A 14,170-nucleotide genomic window follows, 5' to 3' on the forward strand; every position below is an offset into this window, starting at 1 on the left:
GAAACGGATACTATTTATTATTAACAGTTACATCACAAAGTTATGAGAGCTATATACCCCCAAATCATGTCTCCAGCACTGTGTATCTAATCTTTCACTTCTGTTTATTTGCTGCCCCTCTTCTCTTACCATTGTTTGTCCAAATTGACACTGTTACTAGCTCAGACAGCAGCTACAAAAATGCAATTTGGAGCTTTGGTTTAGAGATACAGCCCCCAAGGCAGGTGGTGATGTCCCAGGCGAAACATTGAGCACTGTGCTCCTTCATGTCTGCCTCTCTCCAACGTGGTTTTCAAAAAGACCATCTTTAAATCTCCTTCTTTCTCTCAACTAATCTCTCTGCTTCCCTGTCTAGGGAAATATTCCTATCTGTAATGGCCTGTGCATGTAATTTATGAACATTATTATGCCATTCTGTGTTCATGAAAATTGAAGTGAAAAGTGGGCAGGATATAGGCGGACTCCTGCTCAGGAAGTGTTAAATTAAGAGTTACCACAAGTGGTCTTAGTAATTCTCTATTTGTTCTTCCACATCAGATTTTTTGGTTTCGTAACTGAGCAAATATGTGTGGTGACTGGGGGAAAAAGGAACTTAATGCAGATGTCAACAGTATTATTTAAAACACTTTAATTCCACCGTAATTCATCCATTTCCACCACTTTAATACAGTTGTGTTATAGGGCTAGGTATCACCAGGTACCTCACGACAATATCACGATGTTTTGGCAACAATAATGATAATACCAAGACAGAGCGATTCTGCGATAATCGATATATAACAAGGCATTTCATGCACGTACATCACAATATCTGTCACCAAAGAAGTACAGAATTTGACTTCACTGAATCCACTTCACAACAATATTTTCTGTCTGTGCAAATTAACAAAAAATTATAAAAAACTAAATGAATGCAGAAAATACACATTTCAGTGCTCCTATTATCAACTTTGTACTATGTAAACATGGACACATATCAGTGCTGCTTAACCAGAATCAAATTGTTTTATAAAAAGTTCACTGCATATGAAAAATAAACATTTCAGTCAATTATAGTATAATATCGTAACTATACAAGCTAAAATTACAACATATTTGCATGTTTTTTTTTCATATTTACATTATATGAAATTAACACTAACAATATTATTTAAGCCCATGTATACAATAAAGTCGTACTGGATTTACAACCCGCGTGAAACATGATTTAAAAAAAACAAAACAAAAAAACCCCACAATATTCAAACGAAACGGACAGCAAAGCATCGCGATGTATTGCCATATCGATATTTTTGCCCACCCCTATTCTATTAAACTGTATGATGTGTTTTCAAAAATGTACCCCCCCCCCCAGCTTCTGCAGCTTCTTCTTCAGTAAAATGCTTTTGTAGTAAAGAAGAACATTGTTGTGAGGCCTTAAAATTGTAGGACGGGAAAAAAGCTTGAAAGTTAAATTTTTCTGGCAATTGTTCAAAGGAGTATACAAAAGAGTAAAGGGTTTCTCAAGTCAAAATGCTCCTCCTCTCATTTTGCTAGAGCAGCTTTGCTATCCTCTCGTTTTGCTAGACATGTTTTCGTTGTTTGTTTACTTTTTGACAGTCCCCAAGTTTATTTTGTTTTCAGCTGTCACATTTTATGTCTGCACTTTCCTGTGGAACTGGTGTAGCTTTAGAGGCTGTTTGCTGGTTGTTATGCAGCCTCTTTTTTTGCTGCTTCCTGCTCCAGTGCTCATTTGCCATGCTGTTTTATCCCCTCCGCTCATACTGCAAAGCAATGTTTGAGCTTTTTAACTTGGGGTAGGGTTACTGTTCAGCCCTTTTTAAACTTTCTACAAAACCCTGCCTTAGGTTCGCATGACTGGTTAAATAGGAGGGAGAACTTTTTCCTCACAGGAAGAGAAGGCACGGTTACTGGTATGAATTCATGGTTCATTTAAATTGATTTTGCTGAAGCTACATTGGCATCACTTAAGAATATGAGCGTAGAGTGGGAGAAAAATAATAATTTAATAATTGGTAACAGAGATCATATATGGATGATTTTGATATAATCTTAATTTGTATATAATTAGGTATTTGTTATATACATATACATAGTATTTTTCTCTTTATTCCTCCCAGGATCAATCCCTATGGTTGTCTAATCCATAATGTATTGAAGCTTCAATTAAAAAAGTATCCTGGGAAATTCAAAACCCTGTTTAAGTGCATTTATCAGTATTCATAAAAACTTAAAGTATCTTGGAAATATTAATGCAACGCTCATTTCAAATAACAATAATAATAAAAAAAAAATCACATGTTGCTTGAAGCCTGGGTGGGTTAATTGGACTAACACTCTTTCCTGTGTGTCATGCTCTTGGGCAAACTTTGAAATGCTGTATATGTGGCAGGCGGATAATTGAAAATCAGTGTTTTTTTGGTATCATTAAATTTACTTTGATACCTTTGGGTATAGAAAGAATTCTGAGCCATTCGATATATATATTTCGATGCCTTGTAGTGCCACCACTGAGTCAGTGGTTGGAACTAGGGCTCGAACCACTGGCCTTCAGGTTCACGGGCGAATGCTCTACTGACTGAGCCCCCTAATACTCTGAAGCGCCGCAGTTGCATGGTATGTTTTTCTTGGTCATGATGGTGGATTTACTCAGGATGGAAAAAAAAAAGAATTATTGGTCCATTGAACTGCTTTGTAAGCCTTCAACCCCATGCGTGTGGCTGGTTGTCAAGGTTCTGAAACTGACCAGCTGATTGTCTGGTTCCGTGAGTAACAACTGTCTACACATTGTAAATAATTGCTACGACAAACTGCGGCAAAAATGCTGAAGTCCAAAGAGGAACCCTGGCAGAACTGAACTTTTCCTAAACTGAATTTAAAAAATGGATATAGAATTATATTGAATAGAAATACATTAGAATCTTTAACAAGTGAATTCAGGCAAATAACTACAGATGCATGATGGGTATTAATATAAGTCAAGTAAAAAAATTATTCTGAAATATATTACATTTTAAACAAAAACTGGCCCCATAATACAGTTTGTATAAGAAAAGAAGCACAGCTTTATAGGTCAAGCCTATACTGTGGAACGCTATCCATCCATTTTCTATACACGTTTTATCTTTTTGCAGGGTCACGGGGGTCTGCTGGAGGCTATCCTAGCTCATTACAGGCCAGAGACACCATGGATATATTATATATATTATTATAGATGGTGTCTTTTTAGACGTAGCTTTCTTGTATAAAGGGACTGTTGGGTTGGGCGGAAAAAATAAATTCTAGCACTGTAGCAGCACCTGTGTCGAACATGGCAGCACATGTGTCCAACTGGACTCTCAGCAGTCTGACCAGCACTGATCCAGCTGGACCCTCCTATGTGATTCTGTGCTTGTGTTGTTCTCTCAGATGTAAGTACCCAGAGGGAACCCAGGCAAGCACGGGGAGAACATGCAAACGCCACACATAGACTCCCGCCGGGTCTTTCTGTTAGTGGTGCTAACCACTACGTCAACGTGCTGCCCCTCTGTGAAACGTTATAAAGAGATAAACCTGAAAACTATGTACTTTTTTCTATTTTGGCAGGGTTTTTCTCTCATATCCTGTTGGATGAAGCAGCTCAGGCCATGGAGTGTGAAACCATCATGCCTTTTGCTCTAGCTAGCAAGACCACCCGCATCGTGTTGGCTGGGGACCATATGCAGGTAAGTGAATAGAAGTATTATATTATTTTTTTTTTGTTATTTTGCTGGACCCACATGTTTTGCGAATAGAGAAAAAAAAAGAAATATCGGAATGGGAATTGTTGTGCGTTAAGGAATCACCATGTAATACAAGTGGACATTCCAGATCAGTTAACCTGGTCAGTTCCTCTCAGCTTTGTTAAGATATATCTTCATGATCTGAAGTTTAGTGAAAATATAATTAAAAAGGACATGCAATTTAGCCACAGATGGCTTTTATGACATCATGACGAGTGGAGTCAATCACTACTTCAGCTGTAGAGTTGTGAGACCACCGCAGCTCCAGATAACACAAATATAAATGCATGTCAGTCAAGCTTTCAGGGCTAACATAAGGAATTAAGTTAATTTCCCCGTCTTCTGGTCTGAGACAGCGCAAAGGATTACCAGGCAGAAGTTAAAGACATGCAGTAATTGCTTTATTAAATTGCAGTATTAAATTGTACTGCTATGAACAAAGAAAAACAGGATTAACACACAGTGTCAACCTTTGTGCAAATCTGTTTCTGAATTGCTTTTCAGACTTTCTTCCATTTCCTTTTTTTTTGCATCCTGTACAATAGTTTATTCATTCTACACTGCAAATAATGATGTTTCCTTTTATAATTATTTCTGTCTTTCTTTTCCCTTTTGCTTCAATGGTAATATTTCTATATTGTGCACTGTAATAGAGAACTTAGTCTTAGTCTTAGTCAATAAAAATCAAGTGAAATTAGATTCCGATTCATGTTAATTATCAATATCTCTTTTGTACATAACAGTAAAGGAGTTTTTACTGTTATGCTGCTTAATAGATGCTCAAATACTAATATCCAAGGATGGAAACAAATGATGCTCATTGCTGTTGAATAAAGAGGCAAATATACTCTAAGATAGTTTTGACTATTTCAAAGTTTAGCAGTTTGAAAGTAGCACATTTTTTTTCTTTTATCATGCAAATATGCAGATATAGCGCATAAAGAATTGAATTTTGTTCTCTAACTGGTCTCAAATTGTAGCAAGTCACTTTCACATTATCATTGAAGTGAAAATAATGTGAAATGGACTCGCTACTATTTCAGAGCAGTTTGAGAACAAAATGTATTACTGTTTGGGCTATATATGGTTTGTATATTCAACAGTTAAACATGTTTGGCACCACTTTATTGTTTTGGAATAGATTCAAAAGACCAGATTACTTGAACTGAAATTGCCTTTTTTCTTCCTTTGTTTTCTGTCCTTTAATTTGCAGCTCAGTCCATTTGTGTACAGCGAGTTTGCACGGGAGCGTAATCTGCATGTGTCACTGCTGGACCGGCTGTATGAGCACTACCCCTCTGAATTCCCCTGTCGCATCCTCTTGTGCGAGAACTACCGCTCCCATGAAGCTATCATCAAGTAGGTGTGAGCACTCAACACATCATTCTGTGAAAACAATGGTAGTGAAGCCATGAAAGATGGAAGGAGTGATGTTATTCTTTTTCTACACTAAAATCTCCAGGTGGTTATTGATATGCACAAACATTACCAGGAAGAATTTGCATTAAAAAGAATATGATAATATCTGATTTAATATGGATTTAAATTGAGATTGATGAAAACAGTCACTTGCGACGTGATGTCAGACATTGGGAGCTCTGGTTCTCTGTTCTAACAAAATATTCTTGCTACTTATTCTTGCTAAAGACTGTTCATATGACAATTGCTTTGACAAAATACAAGGAGCTGCATTAGTACTGCAGTTTCTAATTAGAAGATGTTTGGAATTCCTTCCTGAAGTCTCATGAAAGAGGGAAGAGTTTTATTCTGTTAGTTTTCAAAATTAAAAACTGTATACTTTGGCCGTTTAGTCTGTCTAGACTATTAATACACGTGGATTCTGTTGTTCGAAAATGTAGCATCCATTATGCAAACAAATGCACAATATACAGTGTAAAGAAAAAAAACATCCAGAAAAACGGTTGGTGTGCAACTGGCCAGTCTCACTCAAATAATGCAACACAGCAAAACCTTGTCATAGACTACGTTTACATGCAGTCAAAATTCGGGTTATTGCTAATATTTGGATTTTAAAAGGGTTATTGAGTGCATGTAAACACAGTCACAGAGGTCATGTGGCCCGTTTCTGGTTATGTTGTAGCTTAATTACTTTTATGGTGGCATACTACACACTACATACTCAGTGAACCAGTATACAGTACATAGTGCATGCGACCCAGCAGTGCTGTTTACATCGCTCTCTTAGGTAGCTCTGACACTGTTCAGTTCTATTCCTCACCATGCACTGGCCATTCTGAGAGAAACTCAGTTTTAGGTTAAGAGATAAACTACCTAATTTCAAATATGCCAGGGAGAAATACAGAAAATGTTTAACAAAATCATGAATAGGATCAGGTTTCTGTCCTAAACACAAATCCTGTAGAATATTTGGGATCTGTTTGCATGTTTGACGGTGCCTCAAATCTAGATTTTTGTATTAATCCCTTCTTATTTCCCTGTGTTTCCCTTGCTTCTCTCTGTTCTTCCTGAAGCTACACATCAGAACTGTTTTATGATGGGAAGCTGATGGCAAGTGGAAAGCAGCCTTCCCATAAGGACTTCTACCCTCTCACCTTCTTCACCGCCAGAGGAGAGGATGTCCAGGAGAAGAATAGCACTGCCTACTACAACAATGCTGAGGTATGGCTTGAGTCACACCTACTGAAAGAGTATTTCCCACCCAGTTTTCTGTTCCGACTGGAAGGAGGGGTGGGCGGTATTTGCCAGTTTGGTATGAAGTAAAATAAACGTTTAAGACTTTGGGTGAAAGATGCATGGTATTTAGGTGGCACATTGATATAAAAAAAGAGATGCACTGGGGTTAAGTCAACCCAATCCGTCAATCTTAATCAGAGAGAATGAAATTGCTTGGAGGAAGACAGCGTTTCCAAACTTTAGAGCCACGTTTCAAACAAACTGGAAGAAATGTAAAAAATCTGCTCATGCAACAAAAAATAGATTCAAAGTTGTTGGTTTTTAAAGGCATCTTTTGCATTACAAGAACGTGTATTGAAGCATCAGCTTCCTGCTTTCATGCACTAAAAATCAGACACATGAATGATTCGTGACTCACCAACCTTATTAGCTGCATGTTTGACATTTCTAGGTGTGTAATCGTAGAAACGTTTCACCATAAGCCCTAAAACCGCCAGGGACTGCCAACTTTTTGCGGTCTGATGGTTCTCATTTGCCCCTGTTTATAATACTGTTGTGTAGGCCTTTTACTGACCCAGAGAGCACCGCCTGTCATTGAACAATCTAGAAGTTACCTTCTTCCTGTTATGTACTCCAGAGCTCCTATTTTCCCTTGGAGGCTTCAGCATTTCACTTGACAATAACCCCGTAGCATATGGCTTATTGGACAAAAGATAACTCAAAGTATTTTTAAATACGTTACATGTTCAACAAACAGGTGATGTACTCCCCCCCCCCAATACTTGCATTTTTGATTAGAGCAAAAAAAAATAAAAAAAAAACAACTCTGCTCTTCTGTTATTTGGTTTGATTATTTGGCTAAAAGAGGATTTTAATAGGGGAAGTTTTTTTTGCATGCTTTATATAATTTGACTTTATTCTTGTGAATGTGGTACTATTCGTTTTGCCAGTAGTCAAGTTTTAACAGTTTAATTGTACAACAAATACTTTTTGAATCAAATATTTTAATTTTTTTTTTGTTTTGTCTTTTACTTTACTTAACCTACAATTATGTTTGACTTTTCTTTTATTTAAATATCTTGAATATCATCAGTTTGATCTAAAAAACATTACAGCTCTCAATGCTGCTATCTCTAAATGGTGGATTCCTCATTGATCTCTCCAGGTGTTTGAAATCGTGGAACGGGTGGAGGAGTTGCGGAAGAAGTGGCCAGTTGCCTGGGGGAAGCTGGACGAGGGAAGTATCGGAGTGGTGTCGCCATACGCCGACCAAGTGTTCCGTATTCGGGCTGAACTCCGAAAGAAAAGAATGCCCGAGGTCAGCGTTGAAAGAGTCCTCAATGTGCAAGGTGAGCAAACATGTTCTGGAACAAAAAAAAGTTAGGTAAATAAATTACACACAATGTTGATATTTATTTGAGAAAAACAAAGCCAAAATGTGGTGGGACTGTTCAAAAATCTATGTACCGTATTTTCTGGACTATAAGCTGCGCCTGTATATAAGCCGCATCCGCTCTATTTTTAAAAAAACAATAAAAAAGATATACAAGCCGCACCTGTATATAAGCCGCATCCGCTCTATTTAAAAAAAAAGATATTTCAGCCGCAAATATTTATGTTGTTAGATTAGATATTTACTACATGTACAGAACCATTTTGAACTGTAAATGATGTACATGTTTGTACCTAAATAGATCCTTTCCTAACAGTGTCTTTTAACACGGCAGCAACTTTGCTGATTAAAACTGGACAGAACCAAGAGAAAATAACCAGTATTTATTTATCTATTTATCTGTTTGAAATCTGCTTCTACATACTTCTATCTGCGAAGAAGAAGAAGTAGCGTATTCTTCTTTGCATTTATTTTGTATTAGTTTTGATTCTAATTCCGGTTAGAGCGCCCGAGCGGTGGAAGAAAAATCCACAGAATAGCCGCACCTTTGTATAAGCCGCATGGTTCAAAACCTATGAAAAAAGTAGCAGCTTATAGTCCAGAAAATACGGTACAAAACATAATTTCTTTGATTGTAGAAAGTTTTATAGCTTGCATTAACAGTAACGTTGTAGAATTATTTTCTATGTGATGTCATCAATCTCTTACATCGTTTTGGAGGAATTTTGGTCCCCTGTCCTTTACCCCCTCATTCTTTAAGTCAAAATCAAAGTGTACTTTATTGTAAATTCACTATTTAATAAGCTGCGGGGCGGCAGTACCTCAGGTGGTAGAGCGGGTCGTCCAAGGATCGGAAGGTCGGCGGTTCGAATCCCGCTCCATCCCAGTTGCTGTCGTAGTGTCCTTGGGCAAGACACCTTACCCAGCTTGCCCCGTGCGAATGTGTATGAATGCATATGAATGTTTGGTGGTGGTCGGAGGGGCCGTTTGGCGCGGAATGGCAGCCACGCTTCTGTCAGTCTGCCCCAGGGCAGCTGTGGCTACAAATGTAGCTTACCACCACCGGTGAGAATGTGTATGAATGAATAATGATCTAAGTGTAGCACTTTGAGATTCATTGAATGGAAAGTGCGTTACAAGTTAAATTAATTATTAATTATTAAGCATTTCAGAGCAGATTTAAATTGTGTTTCACCAGACACCGAATGTGCAATTTAAACTAAAACAAACACACACGCTCATCAGCAAAGTATAGTGAAAAATACAGACATCAACAATAAATAGACACATAGGCTTCCAACAAGAAGGAATTACTGATGTAGCTTCTTCTTGGTAGCTGGTGACGTAGTTGAAGTGAGATGTGCAGTAAGGTGAAGGTCGTCACTGATGAGGTCCTCGACTGTGGTACATCATATGTTCACAAATTACCCACTTTTGTTTCACAGGTAAACAGTTCCGGGTGCTGTTCCTTAGCACTGTGCGGACGCGGCATACTTGCAAGCACAAGCAGACAGCCATCAAGCGTAAAGAGCAGCTAGTTGAGGATTCAACAGAAGACCTGGACTATGGTTTCCTGTCCAACTACAAGCTACTCAACACAGCAATCACCAGAGCTCAGTCCCTGGTTGCGGTTGTTGGAGACCCAATAGCGCTGTGCTCTGTTGGGCGCTGCAGGTAATCTCTCAATTTGAACTCTCAACACATGTCAGTTCTGTTGAATAGCATTTATTTATTTATTTTTTTTTAAGTATCACCAGAATGAATGACAATATTTTTAAAATGACTTTTTTGTGCTTGCATTATCATATTTCATGGTTTCTTATGTCTGTTTGCTATAGACGGTTTACAAATGTTGAAAGTTGCATAATGATGCAGGTTTGAGGGAGTGTAGTGAGTGTTGTGAGCAGTTTGTTCTGCTTATATGTGACCACTTATTCATTTTTCACATTTTATTAATATACATAATAGCGAGTGATTTTCTAATAATCCAACCTGGTTTCATACACAACACAACTATTCATCTAGTGTCCATAGTAACTGTGGTCTGTCTACGCTGCTCAAAACAACATGCCAGGGGTTTCACTGTCTGACTGTCTGCAAATGTCAGCCTGCAGACAGGACACCTGTGGGATTGATGTGTTCAAGATGGATGCATTATTAGCCTGATTCCAGGCATGACAGGACTTAAAAGGTTAAATCAGTCTCTGAAAAGTAGTTTAGGTGAATTAGGTTGCAACTAAGAGTTCAAAGTCAGCTTTTACCAGCTTTATTTTATTTTTTTGTACCCTAAAGCAGTTTTACAAGATATTCCCGATTTGTTCAAAAACCATTTAAAGGACAGACAACTAGTGTGCTGTTATTTAGTTTACCACTAAATTAGATTATTCTTCTACCAATTTTCCCAAGCTCTAAACCTTACATTCTATTGAAATTTACTGCATTTTGATCAGTATTCATCTTTTATAGTCTGCTTCCACGCAGTAGATTTTTATGAGAGCAGGAAACATTCAGAATATGGTGTCGTTTCTTTGTCTTCATCTATGGTCTACTCGTTTTTTTTTTCCTCATTTCTAGAAAATTCTGGGAGCACTTTATTACCATTTGTCATGAAAACACAAGCCTGCATGGCATCACCTTTGAGCAGATCAAGGCTCAGCTTGAGGCTCTAGAGCTCAAGAAGACTTATGTCCTCAACCCACTGGCTCCAGAGTTCATCCCCCGTGCCCTCAGGCCCCTGCAAGGACACCAGTCTTCTTCACAGGCTCTCCATCCGCTTCATCATCCTCATCCTCAGCATGTACAGTCTGCCTCCAACAAGCAGGCTCTACAGCAGCAGCAGCAGCAGCAGCAGCAGCAGTCCCCTCCTAAGGTAAAACATGTCACAAGCAGATAGAAATAAAAAATGACTTCACTGTTTTATTCATCCTTTTATAAGAAGATAAATATTTACATAATTTACAGTATATACCTTTAATATACATTTAAAGAGATAAATAAATATTAACTGAAAACTGCACAATGCTAAGTTGTCTAAAGTCATTGGCGTGACTGCGTACGTATGGCGACCGTAATGCAATTGACTTTCTATCGTGGAGGTGGTTCAGAAATTCAGCAGTTTAAGAAAAATATATTTTACGTCAAGAAATGAAAATATTTGACATGTGTAACTGTAGACACCCACCCACCTCCTTTTTTTTTTTTAAATTTATATTTTTGTGTGTATCACTGATATGCGGCACAATTACTGATGTATAACTTGTATGACATTTTTTGGACATTGTATACATGAACCTGAACATTATCTCTCCCTCCACATAACTTTCTATATCTCGCTAATAGATAGTGAAGCAAAAAGTACAACACGGCACGGTTGTCCATTCCTGTCCTGGGCCATTGTTGTAGAAACATACAGAGGCATCTTTGCATGTGTTCACATAATTATATGAACAATAGGGTACAACTGATCCTGTTGGATCAGAGAGCCAACATTCACTGCTATGGTCCACGATGGGGGTCCATATCTTGAGGAATTGTTCCCATCGACCCAAGAGCTTGGGTTCAGTTTGTTCATTTCTTGCAATATTGTACATTGATTCAGTCCAGTGTTCAAACGATGATGTTGTGGTTGATTTCACTGTTTAAAGGAGCTTGAGGCCGGATTGTGGCAAGATTTATGAAAAAAATCCGTATACATTTTAAGTTTTCTAGTAATAATGTCAGATGAAGCGTTCCAAACCCAAAAGAATGAGCCCTCTAGTGTATCTCTCCTTTGCCTTGAACAGGCTGTGTGCTGCAAAATGTGCTGCAATTCGGTCCCAAATTTCCCGCGCTGTCCTGCGAATGTGACGTCACATGACGCTGCATGCACGTTCTCCCCGTTCTCCCGTGCCGGCTTCACTGTTGGCTGCAGTACCCCCAACGGCCGTCGTGGTGAAGGGTGGCGCTAGAGAGTCTCATTTCTTAAAAGGAGCCTCAAGCTCCTTTTAACAATAATCCTGTATCCATTTAATATGGCCAATCTGCACCACTGCTACTATGGCTGCATAACCTAAGGTTTCTGGGGATGAGCCCCAACAGGTATAAGGATTAGCTACATATTTTAGATCCGAATATTTATTTGCATCTTAATATTGGAATAACAATACACAGTCCATATCACTGTGGTTTTGTTACTTCTTTTAAATGTTCAGCATGTATGCACATTTACAGAGCAGCTGCTGGATTTACCCTGAATGTTTAAGAGTGAAATATATAAAGTAAACTGATGTTGTTTTTCATATTTTTATTTTAAATTACATTATGTTAATATTCTGTTAATGGCACTGGGTCCACTGGGAAGAGGTTGGGATGTTGTGAGATTGTCTGTGGCACTGTAATAGGCAAGGTACAATTTAATAGCTTATGAAAATAGGAGACACACAAGTAAATTAAGTGCTTCTGTCCTTCATGCTTTTGCTTTTTTCCTTCCTGAAAATGATTATTGTGATTAGGTAGTTTCTGCATCAGAATAATGAAAAATAATACACAAAGAAATGTACAATGTACGTTGTTTTTTTTTAGAGGCCTTTTTCATTAGGTTGTTTAGCTCAGTTTGAATCGTCTTTGTGTGTCTGTCTATCCTCCCTGCCTGCCCTGAGGTAAAGGTTAACGAAATCAGCCCGGCTGCCAACCTGCTGCCATCACCCACTGGGCTTAATGAGCCGAAGCTCCGCGGCATCAGCCCGCTTTAGAGACAAACATGCACTTCCTCTCCTTTCTTCCCAATCATACCATGTCGCTCACGGCTATACAGCCATGGATGCATCACTAAGAAAACTGCAATTTAACCATCTAGAAAACTAAAATGTGCCCGTTTTAAAGGTCAGACCATTTAAGGTGTCAGTGCATTGAATTTTGATTGAATTAATTAGTCTTAAAAAAAGTTAAACATTTCTTGCACCGCCTTCCTCTGAAATCTGGGTTGTGATGTTCTATATCTATGACGTCGATGCACGATTTTTGCCTGAACTGTGAGCCGCATTTGGGCACTTGATATTTGATTGAATTGATTGAATTGATAGAAACATTGATGATCACACTACTCTGCAAGTTGTGTGCCTTTTGCAAATGGTAAAATTCTGTTGTTCACGTTATAATGTTGTTTCTTAAGCACAATGTAACCAGTTAGGTTAGTAGAATACTCCCTTTCTTCCCCTTTTATAGTGGATGAATATGTGTAATTTTTTACAGACATGGAGATAAAGTTTACACAACTTTAAGGTTTATTTGGACGTCTGCTTGGACGTCTTTTGTTTTCTCTTCCATCATTTGTTTCTTGTTCTTTTAGTCATCTGTGCCATGATGTCTGTAGCTCTGTGAGCTAGTTTCATTCCTGTTGATGTGCTTAGTAAAAGTAGTCAAATCAAACCATACGCAGTTGTCAAAGAAGAAGAAGAAGGGTGCCCACAGTTACTTTGGCTTGTTTTTTGTTGGTGTTTTTGCTGATAGTAGGGACGGGACATCATGTGAGGTAGACAGCACTTTGTACATGACTTGCATGAGGAAGGTGTCTGTTCCCTTTTCCAATCAGTTGTAAAGCTGCAATGTTAAACAAAATCTTTGGATTAAAAGTTAGGCATTCCCCTCATGTTTTATAATATAACGTCACGTTTTTCTGCTCTCAGTGCAAGCACGAGGGCTTCCCATCTGAGAGGTGTAAGCATACTTTGATAATGAGGATGGGTCTTTGCTCAGTGTAAGAGAGAGACTGAGCAGAAAGACTGGAAGATTGAATTTTTGGTTTGTACCTCGGCACTTGTTCAGTGGTTTGAGCATTGTCGGGCTATCTTTCCGAACAGTATTTCTAAAACTGGGTTCCAATGGTTTCAAAGCCATTCCTTTCTGTTTTGTTGATTTAGGTTCTGAACAAATGGCTTTTACCTTTTGGTTCAAACAAACATGTTTGGTTATCCAAGTGCGAGGAACAATAGTAAATGGATAGATAGTTTTTCCAAAACCGGGTTTACAGCGTTGATAAGTCAGCCCTGTTATGGGCCAGTCTTAGTTTTCTTTCTTGTGTGATTCATTTCTGTTCAAATTTAGACTGCCTGACATTTTTTTAGTTCAATAATTTTTTCCGCCGTGTAACTATTTGTCGAAGTACTCGATGGAGACAAACGCACTGATTTCTCAGCTGTTGGTTGACTTCAAATGCCATATTTCAGTGGCTTACTTTACATCTGTTTTTGCATCTGGATTTCTCCATGTAGCATTATTTCCTCATTTTAAATTCAATTCAATTTCATTTATAGTGTTTATTTCAATGCAAATTGACTTTAGGCAATTTTCAGAGACCAGCAGGATGACCCCTGAGCAAATCCCT

The 14,170-nt window shown here is 38.2% G+C and overlaps 1 protein-coding gene across 2 annotated transcripts in view; it reads left to right on the plus strand.

Moving 5' to 3' along the window:
• helz (helicase with zinc finger) overlaps nucleotides 1–14,170 on the plus strand; it is a 71,740-nt gene that overhangs the window by 38,396 nt on the left and 19,174 nt on the right. For both annotated transcript variants that reach the window (XM_061722201.1, XM_061722193.1), the window contains exons 19-24: nucleotides 3,586–3,704; nucleotides 4,975–5,120; nucleotides 6,254–6,401; nucleotides 7,582–7,765; nucleotides 9,255–9,483; nucleotides 10,384–10,678. In XM_061722201.1, the coding sequence (XP_061578185.1) occupies nucleotides 3,586–3,704; nucleotides 4,975–5,120; nucleotides 6,254–6,401; nucleotides 7,582–7,765; nucleotides 9,255–9,483; nucleotides 10,384–10,678 (1,121 nt within the window). The remainder of the gene's footprint in view (nucleotides 1–3,585; nucleotides 3,705–4,974; nucleotides 5,121–6,253; nucleotides 6,402–7,581; nucleotides 7,766–9,254; nucleotides 9,484–10,383; nucleotides 10,679–14,170) is intronic.

This window comes from Cololabis saira, chromosome 1 (genome assembly GCF_033807715.1).
Source record: "Cololabis saira isolate AMF1-May2022 chromosome 1, fColSai1.1, whole genome shotgun sequence".
NCBI classification, from domain to species: Eukaryota; Metazoa; Chordata; class Actinopteri; order Beloniformes; family Belonidae; genus Cololabis; species Cololabis saira.